Source organism: Anopheles bellator, chromosome 2 (assembly GCF_943735745.2).
Source record: "Anopheles bellator chromosome 2, idAnoBellAS_SP24_06.2, whole genome shotgun sequence".
Classification (NCBI taxonomy): Eukaryota; Metazoa; Arthropoda; class Insecta; order Diptera; family Culicidae; genus Anopheles; species Anopheles bellator.
Genome location: NC_071286.1, coordinates 28,337,194 through 28,359,815, shown reverse-complemented (window position 1 = coordinate 28,359,815; position 22,622 = coordinate 28,337,194). Strand labels below are relative to the sequence as shown.

At 48.8% G+C, this 22,622-nt stretch overlaps 1 protein-coding gene across 1 annotated transcript in view; it reads right to left on the bottom strand.

Moving 5' to 3' along the window:
• Nucleotides 1-22,562, bottom strand: part of LOC131209359 (homeobox protein unc-4-like) — a 60,915-nt gene extending 38,353 nt beyond the window's left edge. The window contains exon 1 of the mRNA XM_058202412.1: nt 22,187-22,562. Within this exon, the coding sequence (XP_058058395.1) occupies nt 22,187-22,562 (376 nt within the window). The remainder of the gene's footprint in view (nt 1-22,186) is intronic.
• Between the last annotated feature and the right edge of the window lie 60 nt (nt 22,563-22,622).

Sequence of the window (22,622 nt, the reverse complement as noted above, 5' to 3'; positions counted from 1 at the left end):
GTTCCGTTCTGTTTCCACTCGCTAATGTTATGTTGACAGAGGCAGTCAAATTAAGCTGAGGAAATTAAATTAATATGTAAATTTCGGAATAATATGATGAGTTAATTTTAAAGTTCGAACGATGTACCGCACTCACTGTTCATAATGAAATATCGAAAACTTCGCCTGGAGTAATAGTTATTTTCCGCAGCACATTTGAAACACCATTCAACTCGTTGGGTCGTAGAGTTGGGTGGCAAATGGCAGCACCCCAACTTCGTCACATCGATTGCGCTTCCGAGTGGAACGAACCAAACGTATCGTATACGGGTGGGTTACAAAATTTCCGACCTACCAAAGGTGCAAGACACTTTCTCTGAATTTCATTTTTTATTTTTCAATATGTAACTCTACACGGGTTCAAACAGAACACGGAAAAGTAGTACTTTTCTCGTCAAAATAATTGTCCACCAAGGTGATTGCCTATTCATTTCAGATGAGGGAACAAAACGAAGTCCCTTAGGACTAGATCTGGTGCAAAAGGCGTGTAGTCAAGCAGCTCAAACCTCAATTTTCTGATTTTCGATATGACAAACGACGAGATGTGAGAACACGTCTTTAGTCTAACGTCAACAAATGCTACAACTTTCTTATGTTTTAATATGCGTCCTTTGAAAATGTTCATAGCTACTGCTATATCTCTGACTTAAAGATCACGAACTTTGGCAATGTTTTCTCTAGCAGTTGCCATTTTTGACTCGGCTGTGCGTCCAAACTGGCAGAAATCTTGCTGAGAACTAGCATTTCACGAAGCGATCGGAAACGTATCAGCCCACCCTCGTACCCTTCCTTCTTCTTGGAGTTGTCCCAAAGCCGACCCACACTGAAGATCGCAGCATACAACTCGCACTCCCACCGAACCCCGCCATCAACATAACGGCAAACATTGTCGTCTACGGTCGGCAACCTTTTCGCCTTCTGGTGCGTGGAATAAAGTGCCAGCCAAGAGCAGACCCCTAAAGAGGCCTAATTATTGGACGATTGCGAGAATCTAAGCCGACACGCGGAGTCGGAACCCTTTGCGGCGTGCGGGAAAAGGGGGAAAATTAGATCCCGGCCCCGGGCTCTTTCTTCGTATTTCAATTTTTTACACACCACGTGTCGCACAGCCACGGGGCGTTCGATTGGTTCGGAGGTTGTACATTGTAAGTGATTGCGCATTGATTGGCTGGCAAATTAGATTAACCGCCTCAATCAGTTGTAAATCGCGGTGTAATTTGGCCCCCCGGTTCCCAGGCTGCTAGCGATGGGTAATGCGCCATGGGTAATCGGCGGCGATCGGTGATCGCCTTTGAGCGAACCATGATGATCATGTTTTGTTTACAGTTTAAATTACAGCACTCGCGAGGAGCTTTGCAAATTCAGGTCACACCGCGTAATGGCATTGGCATTCGCTAATTCCCATCAACAAGTGTCTCTCTCTCTCTCTCTCTATGGCCCTACCCTTAATGGCAGCTTCGTATCAGGAGCAGCTAGCTGCCGAACCACCGAGTGGCGGCAAATCGTTTGATGATGAATGAGCGTGCACGGAATTTGTGATTCGAAGTCTTTATTACAACCGCACCACGGATTTCGGTGGCCGGACCGATATGAGGAACCACCGAATGCCGATGGCGTCGCAAGGTGTCGTGAAAATTAATCAAATCGTAAAGTTAGCGGTACTGCCGGAGAGATGGAGAGCGGCCGGAGGCGGAAAGCAGGCCTGAAGGCTCAATCGGCGCTCTGCGGGAGGCGGATTACCGAACCGACCGGGGACGGCCACTAACTTATCCGACGAAAAAACCCGCGGCCCCAGCATTCCGCCGTGCGTGCCGTGTTCGGTTCGTGATCACCGAGGCACGGCGGCACGAGAAAAGAAGGAATAAAATAATTGATTTAAACCTAATGAACAACTTAATAATAATTATCATTTCAACTCGGCATTATGGACGGCCAAAGCGTAAACATGCGCGCGATGAGGCAGCGCGTGGAGCAGGTTTCGCTCCACACGCATCTTATTAACCGAAGCCGTGGCCGAGGCAGGAAGTCGAAACAGGCCGACGGAGCCGTTTTTAGCCTTTTTTCAAAAAAAAAATCTGAGCGTCGTGTACCGATCACGACGCAGCAAGCTCCCGAGCTGATGAGACTAATCTGGAGGATCCACTCGCGGCTCGGCCACGGTTCCAAGGCGTCGGAGTTTTGTTTCCGAATGTGTTGCATATTGTATTTTACGTGGCCGTAGGCTCCGGTCGTCTCAGTTTCGGTTCGTTTTTTTTATGATTAACCGTCCACAGTCGGACAATCATAACGGGGGGGGGGGGCTGGAGAAGGCTCGATCTTTTCGGGCTCCATTATTTAGCACCCCCAGTTCTATGCTCGAAAGCACACTCCTCCCGGTAGTGCCGGTCACGGTGTTAACAGTGCAAGAAGAAAGATCGCGACCGACCAGGACCGCGCGATCGAAAGGCGGCAAACTCCGGAGGCCGCCCCGGGGGCGGTCGGAAGACAATCGGACCCCAAACCATCGGGTGGGGGAGCTGTGGTCGGGCCAGTTAACATAAACATCTTTATGGGTGCTCTCTCTCTCGAAGGATGATGATCATAAGGCGCGCGTGAAACCCGGGCGACTCCCCGGACCGTGCCGATTGTGAAATGAGGAAAACGGAAAGTATGTTTCGGAATGCTTAATCCCAGTACCCGGCTGATAATCCGCCGAGCTGAGCGAGGAGAGAGAGAGCATCGGACAACTTTATTGCCCTCTCGCGGCGTTTAAAGTTCGATTTGAAGTTTTACTACCTTCACGAGGCTTACGAGGATTCACACGAATAATGAGCCGTGCGTTGAAAAGTGAAAAGTACGACGGCCAACCGAGCCGCGATGAAATGTATATCCGATAAACGGTTCCGCGGAGAAATAACGAAATGGAGGGCGCGCACGTTGAGCGCCCAAAATGTTTCTTTAATCTAATTTTAAGCATCACCATTATCGCACCTTCTTTCCCGCCGGGGCCACGTCGACCCGGGGTCCTACGATCATCGGGTGTTTCGGAACGGATCCACGGACCGTGCGCACCCAACTTTTAACGCCCCTCGTCAGTGGCCGCGTGTGATATCAACATTAGCGTCTTGCGGGGTTTTCGAAAAATGGAAACCCCCATTTTAAGAAAGAGAGAGGAAGGCGAACTATCATCAGCGGGGCCGCGTATTGACCGGCGAAAGGAAACGGGGAAACCTCGCGAACCGCGAGAAGAAAAGGAGAGAAAAACAATGGCCCGACAATGGGGAGGCACAGGATGAAAGGGTGGCCCCATCGGCGGCCGCCGGAGGTTGATTACAGAGTGATCGAACGCACTGAGCGTCCCGCGATGTCGAAAGCCGACCCCAAACCCGACCCGAACCCGGAGACACGAAACGGCGAAATGGCCGAGCGGGCCGCTCATTTTCTATTCCGTCGACCCTTCGCGCCTCGCGCGGATCCACTTTCAACTAGCGCTCGTTACAACCACAAACAATCAATCTCCACTTATGAATCACTTTATTAGTGTGGCATCACCATCATCATCATCATCATCATCATCTGCCGGCGGACGGATGGTGTTGATGGCCGGTTTCGATATCTGGCTCGAGTAGTTTCCAATTTCCATTCCGTCCTTCGCTTCGTTTTCTCTGTTTTCTGTTCTCTGATGTGCGCATTGTTCTAAAATTGATTCCCCATTGCTTCTTCGTCGATGACTAGTGGTGTCTATGTGGCTTTCCACATTGTAATGTTTACAATATTTATTTAACAGACTTAGAATTAGTGTAGATAGTAATTTGTCCGTTTGCCGCATCAGTTGAAGGTGTTTTGATTTTGGGTCTCATTTCCCCAATCGCACATTATTGGCATTAGTATTACCATTAGAGAGAATAAAAGGATCAAAGGAGTCCTTTGCTAGTCTGTCAAAAATGGCTTGAAAAATACTGTTGCGATTTATAGCTCATTCTAACATCAGATTTCATTCATAAAAATTTGAGTTGCATGTTTGGGTAAATTATATCATCACGATAACTACAACCTTGTTACATTAAATTACGAAACGTGGTTTTAGTTAAAGTGTAGTTCATCCACTCAATCGGTTCAGTTGATTGTTGCAACTCACTTCTTATACCGGAACAGGTTCGCAGACCACGGGAGAATTTGAACGATGGAGCTCGTCCGCAAACGTTGATTCGGGTCAAATCAGCGTTCTACCAGGCCTATCACTTTTTTGTAAAGTTTGATAGAGAAATAATTGTTATTTGTAAGACCAACTAAGGCAAACGGGATATCGTCTTCTTTTTAACGAAAGTGTATTCTTAAAAAAAATATCACCATAATTATATCTACACCGCATTCTTTCGTTATTACTATTTTTAAAGCATTCCTTCGAACATTTGTGAATAGCTTAGAACATTGTTTGAATATATTATTTCTTCGATAATTTATCTCACTTAAGTTGCGTAAAACAGAGCTACAATGAACTCGGAAGAACCGGTAATTGATACCGCCAAAGAACGCTCGCCCGGACTACAAAACAACACAACAGGAGCATTGAAACAAACAGAGAACCTTCGGCACCTTCGGCGACGTCGGTCGCAAGTAGGCAGCATGTCGGAGCTGGCCCAAAGCCTTCCCAAACGAGATAATAAAACTGCTAAATTACAGGAAATCAGAATCAGAAACAAAAGCCGCGGCCGACGCATTAACACAGAAACCCCGAAAACGGGGCGAGCCAGCCGACAGGCCACGGTCCGAGCCGCGAAAACGCGGCCCCAACATAAAAAGAAAACTCCGCCAACGGGGCGCGACCGGGATCGGGCGAAGGAAGCGCCCGGGCTCACCCGCCAAAACAACAACAACGACGAGGACCGACCGACCGACCGACAACTGCACACTGAAAATCCACTTCAGGTTCGAAAATAATTCATTTGCCGACTATTCAATTACAAAACGTGTAAATAAAGACATTTTCTCACTTCCAATTTTATGCACGGTTTCGTGAACTGCTTCTCCGGAGCGATGGGCGAGGCTGGGTGAGGGGTCCCTTCGCGCCTTCGAGCATCGAGGCTCCGAGAAAGCCGTGGGGCCTCGCTTCCTTGGGCGGCTTTGGGTACGCCACAAAGCCGAGCCGCATGATGGCATAATAATAATCGTAATGGCGTGACGGGCCGACGGACGGACGGACGGATGGACGGAGCTAACCGATACGGGGACGGCCGACCTTCCGTCGGCACACGAGAAGCGTGGCCCGGCTCCGCAGCAGCAGCAGCGGCAGCGGAAAAAAGGATAAGAACCCGAGGCCCAGGCCCGAGCCCGGGCTTGTAAAAATGCCAACAAACGCAACGACTAAATTTTATGCTCGCCTCGCCGGTGCGGCCTTTCCGATTCGAAAAGGCCCCTCCCGGAGGCGCGACCGCTGCTCCTTCGCAGCCCGACTGCACCGGGAAGCGGACCGGGGAATGGAATCGTTCCCGAAGGTTGGTTAGAATTAATGAAGCTCCCCAGCGTTGATGAGCTGCGCCGGGATGGGAAGAGGGCGAACCAAAGAGTTGCCCGGCTCTCCGTGTTGCTGGCCGACTGGCAGGATCCGCACCGACGCACCGAGGAGCTACAGTGCGCTGCAAAAAAACAGTGCCAGTGTCAACTAGGCCCGTCGGGGGAAAATATGGAAATCAATTTGTGGACACAAAACAGGGAAAAAACGGGCCCATCGTGTTGATAATCGATTGCTAAGCGACAAACTGCAGCGGCTAAATGAAATGTCTGGCCGTTGGAAAAACGCGAACCGAACGGCGCTAGTCGTGGCCGGCCCTGTGCCACGTCGTTTGTCGCACCTACCGACAAATTGATCGCCTTTGGTTGCGCGGCACGCAGCTCCACGGGGCACCGCCACGATGCCCAAGCCCCGCTCGTTCCCCCGACCCACCCCAATCCAACCGACCTCAGGACGAAGTCGCGCCGGCTCCCAGTGCTTATAATTGGTGGCCCTAACAACAGAAAAGCCAAACCAACCAACAGAGCCAAGCAGCGGCAGGCGCAAGGATGAAACCGAGGCCGACGCAAAAGCCAAAGCCCCGGACACACACTCACACACTATGCGAGCTATGCGGGGCCCCCGGGCCATAAATTGTGAGGAGATAATAAGAACGAACGTTAAAAGGATAGTAAAACCGAAAATTGAAAACAGCAGAAATAATTTCCAGATAATTTACCGACCGCGTTCGCGCTCGGGACCCCGCGGACCGGGATGGATAAACCTCCAACACAAACACGCGTGTGCGTTCATTTGGCCATTTTTTTGTTGCTGTGCTCGAAGGTTTTTACTTTGCCGCAAAGGGCCGACCGATCGAGTTATGGGCCCCCCATTATTGGGTTCAGCAACTTTCGGCCCTAATATCGCAATATAATTGAATAGCTTCGGGTAGTTAGGCTTCAGCCAAACAAGCGGAGTGCAGTTTCGAATGAATAATTCAATTTTTTGTGTACTTTGGAGCTGTTGGGAAGGCGCAACAAAATAACCTTCCGTTTGCACTTCGTTACTCCCGTCACAGCGTAACATGTGGCTGTGTTTTGCAGCATAAAAAGCGCCCCAATAGGAGGCAGAAAGTGGCCGCGGTGGCGCTGTTTATTTGTCGAAACATTGTTTGATTATGGATTTTGGGCACCCGACGGCAGATTGGGCTTTGGAGCAGTTCGAAGCACCTCACCTAAAACGCCCGAAAGTACGCAATATGCATTGCAAATGGGCACTGCCGGACCGGGGGTGTATGCTTCCCTGATATATTTGCCACCGAAACGAGAGTCCGAGAACGACCAACTTTACCTGTTTTACATTCTCCCGTATTCATCGAGCGGTTAAGGAACGCAAAACTTTACAAACCGTATTTCAAGCATACATTTGTCGCTCCTGTGTCGCGCCGAAAAAATAAACGGAAAGCGCTCCATTTAAAACAAACAATGCCCGAGGGTCCCCGACGGTCAGCGGGCTAATGAGCAAAAATTTTTCATCCATCTTCACGGCACGTTACGTGACTGGCCGGGCGGGTACCTCGAACCGCACGTGTTTCCGCGACGTCGTCCCGTCGGTAAAATGCACCGTTTTTGAAAAGCGAAAGCATCGGCGGCACATGCAAAACGATGGTGCGAAGAGGACTGGCTGGTGGACTGGACAACATCAGGACTCGCGAGCACCATCGCCGGCGGTGAGTGCGAATGGAAATTAATGTGTCACTTCCGGCAACAACACACCAGCGCAGCCAGTGCACCCCCGGGGGTGTAGATAAGATTTTATCGCCGTCCCGGATGATGGTCCCGGTTCCGACCCGTTGCCAACAACACTGCCCTTCGCAATCAGTGGTTCAAAGAAGCTCACCACCAATCGAATCGCTCTGGAGCAGAGACTCACCACAAACGCTTCAAATTTGGCGACCAAAAACATCCTAGAATTGATTCTGCCAGCGACGTCCCTGAAGAGAGACGTCTTCATCCGTGTGTTATTATGCAAATCTACATTCAATTTTCCTTCCACGAAAACACGCCGGCCGCCGCCGGTTTGCGTGCTTGCGGCGCGCAATGGCGCGGGATTTTAATTTCACTGACCGGGGACGGCCGCCGGCTTTCCAAATGATCGCCTTTTTCTATGCATTATTAATTTGGGTCAACCAATGAACCAACGCACCCCGGAGCAAGCCGCCCGCCCGCCCGCCAGCCAACCTGCCAGCTCTATAATTACCGGTCGGAAAATTGAATTCTTCCCAGTGAACATTTTCTCTCTTCTCACCAAAAAATCCAATCCTCATCCGGTCCTCATTCGGTTCCGAACGGCTGTCTCGAATACCTTCTCCCATATAGCGTTATATGAAAGAATCGCTGTGAGGAGCCGAAAGGTCCATGGAGTGAGGAGCCGTTTAAATTCTCTCACCGAGCGGCCCCCTATCTCTCACGTGTGTGTTCTCTCGCTTTTTTCGTTTTCTTTCACCCATATTCCCCCTAAACAAAACAGTTCGTATTTGGTCGGTACATTTCGGTATATTTTCGCTCTCTTTTTTCGCATACACTCTTCACTCTGCACTAGCGGTTCACAATTTGGTGCGTAGCTGCCTTCGAACGCGTTGTAAAATGCATTGCATCGAATCCTTTGCATCCCATCTGGACATCTGATTGGACATCTGAAACGAGCAAAGCGAAAACATTTCAACATTATTTGGGTGTCACTGAATACTGTCCAATAAACTTACCTGGATTATTTCTATCAGGATCACCGTGATCGACAGAGAAGCACAAACACTTGGTACTTTACACTTGGCACTTAGAAAAAACAGAGGCAGAGTCCACACCAAAAGTTAAAGAGAGACTGTCGGCTGTCGGACCCTCGGTACTTCGGGACTTTGCCACGATCTCGCTGTCTCTGTTATTTCTATTCCTTTTTCTTTCTCTCCAACGTTCGTCTGCGACCTGCAAACTCACGGCGATTCCACAACTTACGGGGATTCCTTCCGTTCTTTCCCCGGCAACCAACGAACGCGTCTCATGCTCACTTCGTGCGCTGCGAGATCGCCCTTCCTCGGCCTCGTCGCAGGCAGAGGGGCGTTCGATCTCACTCGTCTCAGCCTTCCTCCGCCGCGTCGCAGGCAGAGGGGCAGCTTCGGGCTCTCAAAATTGTTCACTGGGTTCCCAGTGAACATTTTCTCTCTTCTCACCAAAAAATCCAATCCTCATCCGGTCCTCATTCGGTTCCGAACGGCTGTCTCGAATACCTTCCCCCATATAGCGTTATATGAAAGAATCGCTGTGAGGAGCCGAAAGGTCCATGGAGTGAGGAGCCGTTTAAATTCTCTCACCGAGCGGCCCCCTGTCTCTCACGTGTGTGTTCTCTCGCTTTTTTCGTTTTCTTTCTCCCATATTCCCCCTAACCAAAATGAAACAGTTCGTATTTGGGCGGTACATTTCGATATATTTTCTCTCTCTTTTTTGGCATACACTCTTCACTCTGCACTAGCGGTTCACAATTTGGTGCGTAGCTGCCTTCGTTGTAAAACGCATTGCATCGAATCCTTTGCATCCCATCTGGACATCTGATTGGACATCTGAAACGAGCAAAGCGAAAACATTTCAACATTATTTGGTTGTCACTGAATACTGTCCAATAAACTTACCTGGATTATTTCTATCAGGATCACCCGACAGAGAAGCACAAGCACTTGGTACTTTACACTTGGCACTTAGAAAAAACAGAGGCAGAGTTTTCGTCCCGATTCACCAAAACTTAAAGAGAGACTGTCGGACCCTCGGTACTTCGGGAGTTTGCCACGATCTCGCTGTCTCTGTTATTTCTATTCCTTTTTCTTTCTCTCCAACGTTCGTCTTCCACCAGCAAACTCACGGCGATTTCAAACTCACGGGGATTCCTTCCGTTCTTTCCCCGGCAACCAACGAACGCGTCTCATTCTCACTTCGTGCGCTGCGAGATCGCCCTTCCTCGGCCTCGTCGCAGGCAGAGGGGCGTTCGATCTCACTCGTCTCAGCCTTCCTCCGCCGCGTCGCAGGCAGAGGGGCAGCCTCGGGCTCTCAAAATTGTTCACTGGGTTTTTGGTGTCTCATTTGAGGCCGCCATTTTGAGTGCCGGTGGGGCCCGGCACAGCACGGCAGCAGCTTGGCAAGATTTTGATCGGGTGTACAAAACACTCGGTACTACACAAAACATCATAATTATTTTCGTTCGATGCTAATGAAGGTGTGCGCCAAGGTGCTACGGGCCACGAGCGCTCAACGGAGCGTGCGGTGCGAAATGGAAAGAAATTTAATGTTGGCCAGCCGTGGAGGCCGTTGGAGGATTCTTTCATCTTTTACCGCAGCTACGACTAGATTTGTGGAAAAAATTACTTACTTCGGAGCACCAATCGGAACCTTCTTCTGCAGAAGACACAGCGTTGTGGTACTTTTTGAACGCCACTTTAGATGGGTTTAAAATTTAGAACTGAGTTGAGTAAATAAATAAAAGCACAAACTTGTGCTGCGCCGAGATGGAAAAGAAAAGCCACAACCGCCACGGGCAACAAAATGCACAATCTAACTCGGCACCCGAAGTGCTGGGAGTTACAAACCCGGCTCGGGCTCGGGAAGATTAAACCTTCCAATAAAAAGTTTAGAACGTTTCACACGGAACACCGGAACAGCGAAACTTTCTCCAGGATGGCCGTGGCTCGGCAAGGCTTGGTACGAACCTCAACCTCATGGCCCAATTAAGGTGTCATTAATATATTTCGCTACCGCTGATTTGAGCACTGCACACGGCGGAGTGCACCGGACCCGGCCAGAGTGTAGTGTCAAAAAGTTTGTTAGAAAAGTGCTGAAGCTTTTGCATACGTGACCACCACCATAGACCAGGACCAACCGAGTCGTTTGCCAAGGTGTGGCCACAAAGGTGGAAAATTAGTACCCTGCTGGCCGCGAGGTTTGAAACAATCGTAACCGGTGACAAGTTGATGAAAGTGTACTTGAAACAATGTTTCGCTACAATTTCGATACAACTTTTCGTCCACCGGACAATCTGTTTCGCCGATTTCGGTTCAACTTAAACTACTGGCAGAAAAGCATTTAGATCGAAGGATTAACATTTTCCGAGGTGGAATGTGTAGCGGATTGAAAGGTATAAAAATTGTTAACGGTAAAGGTAATAAGGTTCAAGGTGATGGCAGATAAGTTAGTTAATTTAAGGAAAACAATAAATGATTACATGATCTAAGTCAACAAAAATTTGGAACAGTGGTTCTCTTCACAGAGCGATCACAAGCCGCTAAATAAATTGATGGTCACTTCTTTAACGCAAAAGTTTGAATACATGTAAATGTGTCTGCACATAGCCAGCGCCTGCATATTTATGTACGCATTTTGCTCTGAGCACCACTCAAGTCCGATGGGCCAAGCCCAAAAAAGAATTGGAGCTTCTCAATTACATTTTTGGCCTGAATCCCCCCGCACGAAACAAAAAGAAACTTCGGTGCGTATTCCGTTCCAATTCCATTTCGACCGCTCCGACAAATAATTCCGATTACATTGCGGAGTGCGGATTTGTTTTTATTCCGGACCACGATCACCCCACTTTGGCAACGGTTTTTCTCGACCGTCCGTCCCGTTAATAGAAAAACTTAAAACCGCAAACATTTTGATTGGCCTACGCCTCTAACTTTCCGAGAGCAGAGCAGAGAGCGAGTGCGCCCTCGGATAATGTCACAAATAAAGACTGGCTTCGGGCCCCGTAAATGGCCTCGCAACGACTCCGAGGACGTCTTGTCGTGCGCCGTGCGTTTCAGATAGACCCCGCCGACGGCGGCATGTGCGAGGGGGGCGTGTGAGTGGCGAGAGCAGCCAAATCGCCAGAGACGGGCCCGGGGGCCTGGGGCACCTCCAAATCCAATTTGGCATCCAATTAATCTAAATTTTCATATACAATCTATTTCTTTCATCTCCGCAGCGCCGCAGCGCAGCGCGCACTCGTGGTTTATGGGGTTTCTGTGCGTTATGCTTCGCTCCGTCTGGTGGCCCTCGTTGGCCTGAGCCCCCCGCACCCCATCTCCCGGGGTGGCCTTCTTCACCCCAAAGTAGAAAGGGTGCTCCGGTGTCTTCCGGTTCTAGCGGCCTCCGGAGTGGTAACATCCATCGGCTGGCCTGGCCCGAAATCGACGTCCGGAACGAGCGCGGAGTGAAGAAATGTCAATCCGAGCGCAATCCGCATCCGGTCCCTCGTGGCAGTAATTGGTGGAATCTATTTCCGCCGTGTGATTTTCGGTGTGCTGTCAAGAGGCGTTACCGTTTCCAAGGCGTAATGTGGCCAACCATCACTCACCCGAGGATCGGTTCGGTCGTTCGTTGAAGGCAACGTTTGGTTACCACAGTTTCACGGATCAAGTACCGTACCGAAGGACTTGGAATCAAAAGGATAAGTGCGGTACCGAAAAACAACGGCTTATCCTATTTAAATGCCACTCGTTTGGCCACGAAACAATAGAGCACGGGAATTGCAGGATTTGGCCGCCTGGATTGATAGGAACAAATCGTCGTTGGTGTTGAAAGGACGCACCGAAGATGGTGCTCTTGCGACAAAAAAAAAATCAAACCATGGTTGTGGAAGTCAATCTGCTTTTTTGCCCGGTCCCAACCCTAGTTATTTCCCCTGGGGAGGGCAGGCCCACATCATTACGAGCCGAAGCTGTGATAAGTCACCGACGGAAGCATCTTTTCGGGCGAATAAAAATGCAAAAGCCTCTCGCACAATTCTCTCTACACGCAGGAGATGAGGACCTTACAGGACGCCGTCAGATGTCTCAGGTCTCAGGTGGTTTTATCTCAATGGCCCCGGGTACGGCGGTGGTGGTCCCGACAAGCCCCGGGAAAGCCCGTGCGGCATAGGAAAAGTGATGAATAGCGAAATCGGGATCACTCGGCGACGTAACCGGTAGAACCCTAACCCTTTTTTGATCCTTGCGCAGACGAACCACTTTACCGGTTGATTTTCCGTGACCCAAGCGGTGTCCTTCGGGGAAAGCGGTGGAAAGCGAGCACCGGAAGGCACGGTGGAGGAACAGAGGAACCGAATCCAATCGTAATTGAATGGGCTCAAAACGGTTGCGGTGATGGTGATTATTTATGAGGTTTGAGAATTGTGCGACCCTTTTTGGCCCCCTGTTTTTTTTTTCGGAGGGATCGTTTCATTAGTTTCGCTTGTAAATAAATAATCTTTTTGTGAAACAGAAAAACAGAAGCAGCATTGTGTGATAAGAAACTGTTTCTTTCACTGTTTGTCAAGTTTGTTCTTCCGAAAGCTGAAACGTTCTAATGTACTGGATAGTTTAAAAAGTTTTGCGGTTCAATGACAGAGTACGTTGCATAAATTAATTTTGTCATGTTGGTACACTATCCATATAATTTCAATCTGTCAATTCATTTTATATATGTACAAGCCATTTAGTACAAACGTGTCACAGTATTTTGTTTACAATGGAAGAAAATCAAATATCATGCAGTGATTAAATTTTTATTTTTGCAAAATTTAAAAGCAAAGGAAATTTATGTACCAAGTATTCTGTATTTGAAGGAGAATTTATGGAAGCAAACAATTTTGTAATTGGCTAGAGCACTGAAGAATTTCACTTAGTTTCACAATATCTCTTCAATGAAACAAACAAAAGTGCATGTAATCCGTCAAGGTTCTTTGACTCAACTATTACCAACCGAAGGTGACCTACAACAACTCACCACGGAGTACCGAGGAAACCTATAAATGATGACAATTTTTATAGAGCAATAGAAGTGCGGGTCCAGAGTGATAAATGTTGGAAAATTCCCGCCCGAAATTACGTTACCTTCCCACACACCGGACCGGGGCGCAACGTTTAAGGACCAATTGGCGCACCGAGTACGATCCTAGTGCGATAAATCGAATTAAAGATCGTAAATTGCTCTCCCTAGCTCGCTCCTATCTCTCCTCGTTGGTTTTCCGGGGGTACTGTTCCTTGGCCGCAACTTTACCGACCTCGACGATGACGACGTCGAGAGGACATGCAGCGTACGTAACCCGGTTCCCTGGTTCAGGAGGCGAAAACCCAAAAAATCACCTCGACGTCTCGTGCGGTGCGTGTGCAACGTCCTTAACCCGAACCGTCCCGTCCCGTCCCGCCCGACACGACATGATGACGGTGCCATTTCGGGTACCATTTTATACGGCCCATGTAAAATCAAATCCAAAAATGGCCCCCCTCGCCGGGATTGGGACTTGATTTGAGCCACTTCCTGCTAACACCCGTAAAATGTGCGCCAAATAAACCAATTCGTATTCCGGAAGCGGGCCCCGGCCCTGACAGTGGTGCGGTCTGCCCTCCCACGGGAAGCGGGCTCCGGGGCCCGGGGCCAACCTTCGGGCGGAATCCTTACTTACAGTTACCGAATCAGGGTTTCCCCACATTTTCGGTCGTAAACCTAAAGTGCGGTGAGCTTCTGCTAGTCTTTGTGTGTTTTTGTGGTTTCCCGTTTTTACACGGCTTATTAGACAAATGTGTATCGAATCGGATTCGAATCAGCACAATAGTCCACCTTCCCCGAGCTTCCCCACCGCCGTTTTTTTTTTTTTTGCCTCCCAGCGGACCCGGGTTTGGTCAAAAGGGATGATTTTCTTATTGGCTGGCGGTCGAGAGATTGGGATAAGATGTTTATCCCTTGCCGTTTTGTTGGCCAGAATGTTTGCCCAAACCGCACCCATAATCGAGTTTCGAGTGTTCGACGGGGTCATGGTGAAGTCGAAGGCGACAATTCGGTATGCAAAAAACCCGCATCCTGTGGCCAATCAAAGAATCTGGTGTGTGTGGTTGAAAGAGTTACATAGATTGGGTTCGGGCCATTTTACACTTTGCTGAACCTGCAAAGGTGCCAAAAACCTTTTTTTGGATTGATTGGAGCAACAAAAAAACGGTCAAAAGTGCCACTTTTCCGTTGACACCGTTAAATCCCTTCTCAGCCATGCACTAGACACATGGCTTAAGGTTAATTGGAAACGTAAAACGGGAAAGTTTTGAAGGACAGTAAAAACAAACGATTTTAGTGTAAATAAAAATTGAACATAAATTTTATTTATGTTACGTGGCAGCAAAAGTGTTTGTAGCAAATCATTGACAGGATAAATTGGTCTAAACTGTGGAAATCATTCTAAAACTTCCCAAGTATTAAATAGTGACCAGATCGTGGATTAATTCCTGATGATGGTTTCCTATCTGTCTAATCTTATCTAATAAACAAGTGTCTAATAAAGTTAAGTTTGCAACAACTGCTTTGAATTGGTTCGGTCCGGTTTTGCCTGATTTAGTTTAATCTTCAATTAAAGTGAGCTCCGCTCACGTTCATCATAGCAGACGGTGCCTCCTGTGTCGCCGATCAAGTCAAGTCAATTGACAGGGCGTGTGCGATGACATCAATCGTTTTGTCGCGTTTCGGCACCATTCCATCAAAAATCACCCCCGGTAAGATCTTCCATTAAATATAAATTCAAAACCAAAACTTCCGTTCCTGTTCGGCCGCAAAGTCCTGAGCTTCGCCAGCGCTCCTTTGCCCCTTTTTCAGCAGCCCTGTGTTTGGGGTTGTTTGGTTGGGTTTTGAAATCATTTCACGGACCGATAAGCAGATGGTACGATTTTAGGCACAAAAGGGTTTCCTACAAATTCATATCCAACCAACTCGAGAGCGCGTGTATGTGTGTGTCTATTTGGGAAGTGTTTAATTTCAGATTTCCCACTTCAGATAGTGCGCGGATGCGCGCCGCGAAATCAAGGGTTTTACCACTTTCAGTCGCTCTCTCCCGCTCCGTCTCTGTCTCTCTCGGTCTGACAGTTTTCCATTTCTATTTTCCCGTCACCAGAGGCCACCGTCACCAGAGTTATCTCCTGCCTTATCTGATGCCGAATTTCTCCGGTGGGGCCCTTTCGGCAACCTCGGATGATGATCGTCCGGGCCGTGTGCTATAATTGGAAAAAATGCCACCCCGACAACCTTACCAACCACCGTTGGCCGAAGGGATGCGCACCTTCCACGAGGCAACAACGTGGCAATCTGTTCGGATTCCGGGGCACGCAAAAAAGGGCCAGCCAGCAATTCACGGCGACACGCCGGGTGCGATTGTCGACCGGAATGAATTAAATTACATTCGTTACAAGTCATTACCGGGCCCGGGCCGCGGTTCTGGGATCACTTCAAGCAGTGCGGGATGCGGGAAAATAGAATTAGAAGGGACCTGTCGGGCCAGAGAAAACGGGGATTTGAAGTGGGCAATTACAAGCCCACTGGTGGTAGTACAAGCTCTGGTCCCCGGAAGTCAACCGTGTGGCAATTTGAAGCCAACGCTTCATAATAAGTTACGAATAATTGGCTCTCGCGTCGATGAAACGCTAACTTCGCATCATTGTTGGATCCTTTTGCTGAAAAGACAAGTTTTCGGAAGTGCACAGTTATCAGCGCGAGCCATCCTTTTGCGCGGCCAATAACTATCCACAATGCAATATGCACATTAAGTGTAATTTATCACACACTGGCCGAGCGCTAAACGTCCAACACGTACGCCTCATAAATCTTCATTTCGCGTGCCCAGCGGTAATGGTTCGCCAACTTGTCTCCGCAAGTCCTCGTAGGGCCCTGCCGCTATGATGCACGATCGCGGTGCACTTTTCGGCGTCCTCACGCTTCACTATTCGCACGTGTCCAGTCACTGCGCCTGTCACTAAAAGTGTCCCCGATTGCGCTAAATTCGTATCAAGTATCGCCCATTACAGCATTCGGGTTTTCGGTCTCCTCTCCATGGATCCTGTCCTACGGGCTATCAAGAATCCATTCCCAATGTTTATGTTTATCGATTCCGAAGCAATCATTCCCGCTGTTAAAAAGGAGCCAGGGAGTCAGGAGCAAGGCTTCGGCACAGGGCTGGGCCGGGAGGGGAAACCACCCCGAAAAGCGACTGCCAATCGAGCGGGACCGAAATCCGATCCGATCAGGGAGCGCAGGGCTCCCTGCGCGCATGATTATGATTATTATGCGATGGTGATGATCACGCCTTTCGGTGGTCGTTTACGTTTATTGAAAACCTATGGAAATGTATGTTAAGCGGCATAGTTTCGTTTTGATTCCGTTTCCTTCTCAAGGTTCGATTTTTACGGTGCTGGGATCGATTGACTCTAACAGATCCCGACCGGGAGAGAGACAGAGAGAAAGGGGGGAGAATGGAATTTTAAAGATTTTCGGGAACACCACACTGGGAACGGCATCTAGGCATCATCGATTAGGTCGCTCACCGCAGCACGACGCCCTCGGCATCTTTTATCATATTCGAATGGAATACGCACTCGAATAGTGTTGGCGTGGCTTTTGCGCGACCAGAACGCGAAAACGTTGGCTCCCCACGTGAAAGGTACTTAGCATAAATGGTGCCGAACTGTGGCACGGGTCCTTTGAATTCAAATCGACCCCAAGAGACGCAGCCCAACGGCTGGGGTTCGGCGCAGGATTCGAAACGCCTGAACGACACACACGCGTACGTGTTCGACAATTCCTAAGAAATCGGCTTCGGTGTCGGTGAACAAAACCAAACAGCATTCAATAAATGAAAGTTACGTGGCAAGAATACTCGCAAAGGTGACTGTCTGGGGAGAAATCTTGGCCGCTTGGCGTGCCAATCTAATGTTTCACAAATGCGGTCACATTGAACGACAAACGCAAAAGTTGAAACCACAAAGAGTCTTCCGCGAATCTTAGCGATACGAATTTCTTCGGAAAGACATCAAAAGAATCAGCAAACTTTTGTTTTTTTTAGTTCCAAAAAATAATCGACAGTTTTCTTGGTAATGAGGCTACACCGATGCTTCGACTCCCTCGTATTCTACTGCGCAGTGTGCGGCCATAAATTATTGGCTTCCTTTTCCACGAACGACCGAGGCCACGAAACCTCGAACGGAAACGGCCAATCGGACATTAAAATGTGTCACTGTTAATCGTAATTAAATTCTCCTGATTACCGTCCGCTGCTAGGCGATGCAACGCAATCGCGCAACCGACCGCGCACAGAAGTTCCGTTCGCGCAGCACCGGGCACACTGGCCACGATGAGGCCACAGGTCAATCCAATCAACTTCCGGCGGCGCCGCCGAACGCAATCAGTGCGCGTACGAGTCCCATGGCCGAATGGGAAACAATAATGAGTTATTGAAACAAGAAATCAAACCTCGCAGTACCGAGGGACGCGACTTCCAGCGTGCCTCCAAAGCCTCCAAAGGCCGCCCAGCTGTGGGCCTCTTACATTCGTGGGACCCTTAGTTTTGTGATGAAGCTCCAGTACAGACGCCGGCGCTGGACAATGGATCATAATTTATGTTATCAATCACTGGGGTGGTGTGGCGTTTGCTAGTTGGCGAGCCTTTGCTGGCGAGTTGATGATGTTTTTCAGTTTTCCATAAACATGTTTTGCAGCTGCTGCCCATTGTGGACGTTTGTTTGCTTGTTTTCAACACTTTTAAAAGAGATGGCCATTAACACGGTACAGTTCCTACAGCCCAATGTAATGATCGCAGTGAAAGGAAGTAATATTTCGACCCCAATGTAAAGCACGATTCATTTGTTTGAAAGAAAATTCCCTTTTCGCATAACTCATTTTCTTCGAAGTGCAAGAGAAGTTATTCAAAACTATCAATTAGCCGCTGCTATTTGTCGGACCGGTTGCGCGATGATTAGCCGGATTGCTAATCACTTTTCTCACCTTTAAAATTATTTCAATTTCCTCTTCAATTTGCAATGCGCAAACGTCAGAGAGTCTCGAACCGGAAGAGGTCCACTCGGACCTCCAGAGGTATGAAAGGGACGATGTACACGGTTGCTGTCTTCCTGAACCGCTGGAGGCCAGAGATGCGCCGCTGATGCTCTTTTGCCGCCATTTCTCGAACTGCGGATCGCTAATTGCTGATGCAAGCTGTCAGGGTCTGCCGGAGAGTTAGTTTCCGTTTAGGGAAATAAACTCATGCATATTGCAAACCAACCAGAAAAAAAACCCATCGCTTTATCGATGTCTCGCTGACGCTCTGGCTGCTGCCATGGGATGAATGGCCCGAGGTGTAAAGTGGAATTTAATTCGCCCTTCGAAATAAAGGAAGATTTATGACCACAATTTGTTCGTCGGAAGAGTCACGTTGAAAACCACAAGGATGCACGGAAAATCGTGTACGACGACCCTCGATAGGAAAGAAGCCAAAACAAGTCTGTTATCAACAACTTCGATTCCAGGGAGCAAAAACAAAACGGAGCGATGCTAGAAATATAATTTTCCTGAAATTATTTCTATTTCACTCGTCAATGCTAGTGAGTGGTTCAATAACAAATCGTAATAGCGTAATTCAGTAAACACTAGCCAAACTCTCCGATGTTTCTTGATTTTAGTGTGTGACCAGCCGAATGAGCTTAAATAAGGATACCAAGTAATATGCTTCTGTCAATAAATTCCCATTTTGTCAGTGCAATGCTCTCATAAAACAAGAACTGATAATTGCATCAAAAATCTTCAATTTCAACAAATAAAAGATATTCAATTTATAATGAAGAAAAGATCCAGAGCACTCAAGCGATGTGTACATTTCCTTAATTTTTAATCAAACATCAACATCATCAAAGCAACATCTTGGCAATGGAATGGGGTAGAATTCTCCAATTTACTGGAGATGGAAGACTTGAAAGTATCATTTGAATGTAGAGCTCACTGTCGCAGCATCCAAATTAATTCACATCTCAGTAGGCAGGGAAAGTTGCTTCACAATAGATCCTAGTAAACATAGGTAGCGCTTTGGCGGAAGCCTGTCTTCAAATAAATGGATTGTTGTTGCCAACGTTAAGCATGGCCGAGTATGGCCATACGGTTGTAAACGGTTTTTGTGCCGAAAGTCCTACCAGATGAAGCTACGGGTTGACGGTAAGGAACGGTAATGATTGAACCATCTCTTGTTAACTCGCCGCACCAACCACCGTTTAGTGACGCGTACCGCTTTTGACGGTAAACCACAGCGGGCGTACCGAAGAACGGCCAAGCGCATAAAGGTTCGAAAGGAACATAAACGGCGGCCGTTCGGTCGGTCGGCATCGGAAGGCCGCACTAAGCCTTAAACCGGCAAGCCACCAAATGAAGTCTTCCACTTTATGAAGTTGTTCAAAAATATGACACGATTATCGCTGCGAGCGAACGAACGAAAGGCGAGAATTAAATATTCTTCCGCCATGTTCGCCGTTTCGCCGGCTCCTCCGTGTTGCACCAGGCACCGTGATGGGAAGGGATGGCCGGCAGCCGGCCATTCCATTATCCGATTAGTTATGATTATTATTACACCCGTTGACGAGATCTGGCCAGCGGGGTGTACCGGGCCGGTCCGAGTGAGAAGCCGGAATCCGAGATGGCTTACTTGCGCCGGGTTCGGGGAGCATCGGAATGGAGTTTCAATAATTTGACGATTGATTGTATGTAGCGATCCCCGGGGCTATGCAAATGAGTATCGATCGGCTCGGGTGAAGACATTAGTACGATATTCGATGATTTTATTGAAACGAGAAAACGGCCGGCCAACAGAAAGTGACACACGTTCGCCACGGTGTGAGCATGGGCATCTGCGTCCGACCAGATTTGGTTTCCCGAGGTGTGTTTGGCCCAAATATTTAGAATTTATTTGATGGCTGTTTTTAATCAAAAATACTATTCTTTTGATGTGATAAATAAAAAGGGACGGTAAGCGGCACCACAGCCCTAGACCCCAGAGACCACTATCGACCAGAGCGGCAGAGTTGTTGGGGGATCATCGGAAACCAATGGGAATCCCGCCCCAATAAAACTGTTTGCCGGCACAAAACGTTTGAACACTGGGAAACGTGATAGTATTTTATTGCTCTGTGATTATTGTGCCGTTTTTAAGTCGGAATAGCTGATTATCAATAATGAAAGTGGCACGTACTGGGCATAATCCTGACGTTTGATCCTTCCGCCTGCAACGTCTCTTAATCTGCGACATGTGCCACTGGACAGTGACCGGCGGCAAATGTTTTACGAGCGTACGGGCCGAATTATTTTGCCATTTTATTTTGCCCAGGGATGATCAGCAGGACTCTCGATCCCGGCGCAATGTTATGCCGCCAAGAGAGCCTTGTGAAAAAGGACTTTGGGATGGTGATAAATTTAATCCGACCAAGAAATTCTTTCCCGAACCGAGGTTCATGGCAGGCACGAGAAAGGCCTCTCCGGAATCGCCACAAAATCGATAGGCAACGAGTGGTAGTAAAAGTTATATTGACTACCGATTGCCACTTTTAAATGCTACCGGAACGGATCCGTTCGGATCGGAGCCCTTGTTTTTTTCATGAATGCGTGTGTGTGCGATTGTCGTTTGCCTCTTGTGGCTCCTTTTTCGATGATCCTTCGGGAGTTTTGGGACCGGTTCCGGGTCTTTATTATACTGCGCCTCGGAATGATACATAAGCCGGCGATGCCGGTGAGCCCGCGTCGAGAAAGAGGATCCCGACTGAGGGCAATAAATGAGAAATTAAACCGTAAATCCATTACCACTTTATTGTATTGATTATTTTGCTTCCGTTATTCGGGTTCAGCATGTGTGCCCGTTGTATCAACCTGTTAAAGTCCCATTGATATCAATAAAGTTAGCAATCGATACGCAGTTGTCCCTCATTATGGCATTAAAGGATTGCGTTACATTCCGAATTTTGACAATCCAATTTCCCTTCCAACTGCTGTTGGCTGCCACTCATCGTTAGCAATTAGAGCGCGTGTGATTAAAACTAAGCGAACCGATTGACATCCTCGCCAGACGCCATCCAATTACGCATTACGGCGCACATCGTCACCGGCTAACGACGGCGATCGCAGATGATCGCGCGCATCAGCCTCGTAGATGCACAGCGTCTGGAAGATTGATGCCGGTTTGCCTTTTTCTCCCCATTATAATTGAATTATAAATCCTACCCGTTACGGGTTCATTATTGAATTTCAATCAAATGATAATAACACCACCGCCCGAAGGAAGTCGAGGCCTCGATCACGTGTACACGTGTGGGCCCGTCTGCCCATGTGTGTGCCTACTGGTTGGGTTTGTTATTGCTGGCAGCCTGCCGTAACAGGCGGTGTAGCCGTGTCCAAGATTGTGTCAAGTGGTTCGACGGTTTGACTGAATAATTGCCATCGCGCACTAGACAGCGCAGCGCAGCGTCGTTAATGGCGTTAATAAGGCTGCGTGCGAGGCACTGTTTTCGCTGCGCTCTATCGCTAGTTAGTTGTAAGCGAATGAAAACAATTACTCCTCGAGAGCCGAGCCCGAGATTGCGCGGTGCTGTAGCTGCTAACGGCGCCAGGCCGCGCTCGCTGATGGGAGTTTTCATATTAGCACATCGAGCGATCGAGGCCTTTTCATCAAACAGATACTTTGTGCTGAATGTTTCTAATTAACGCCACGTTTTGCAGCGTTCTTAATGCTATACTATTACTACCGGCGATTCGCTTATTGCCTTTGCAACTTCACTTGGGAACGACGCATTCGCAGAAATGAGCCTGATTTAATAAAAATCCACTCTCCCCGGTCACTCACCTCGATCATCGTTGGAATCCTCGCTCGGTGGTCCCTGCATGGCGCGGTGAGGTGATATGTTGGGATGGGAACCGCCGTTCACGAGCGATCCGGGCATGGGGCCGGTTCCGGGGCCACCACCGGCACCCGGACCGCCCCCCAGGGACGTCAGGTTCGGTGGGCCACCTCCGGGCGGCCCGAACCGCGGTCTCGTCAGGAAGTGTCCACCGAAAACGTTCGGCACACCAAACTGAAGAAACGGAGCCCATTGCGGGGGCACACTGTTCCGGTTCCGGGGGGCCAACTGGGCAGCCGCGGCCGCCGCGTACAGCTGCAGGGCCGGCTGCGAGCCGAGAGTTTGCAGATTCTGCAACATGCCCTGGTGCTCTAGAACCATCTCATCAAACAACAGCTCATCGACCTGCGCGCACCAGCACGATCATGCGGACCGGCCACC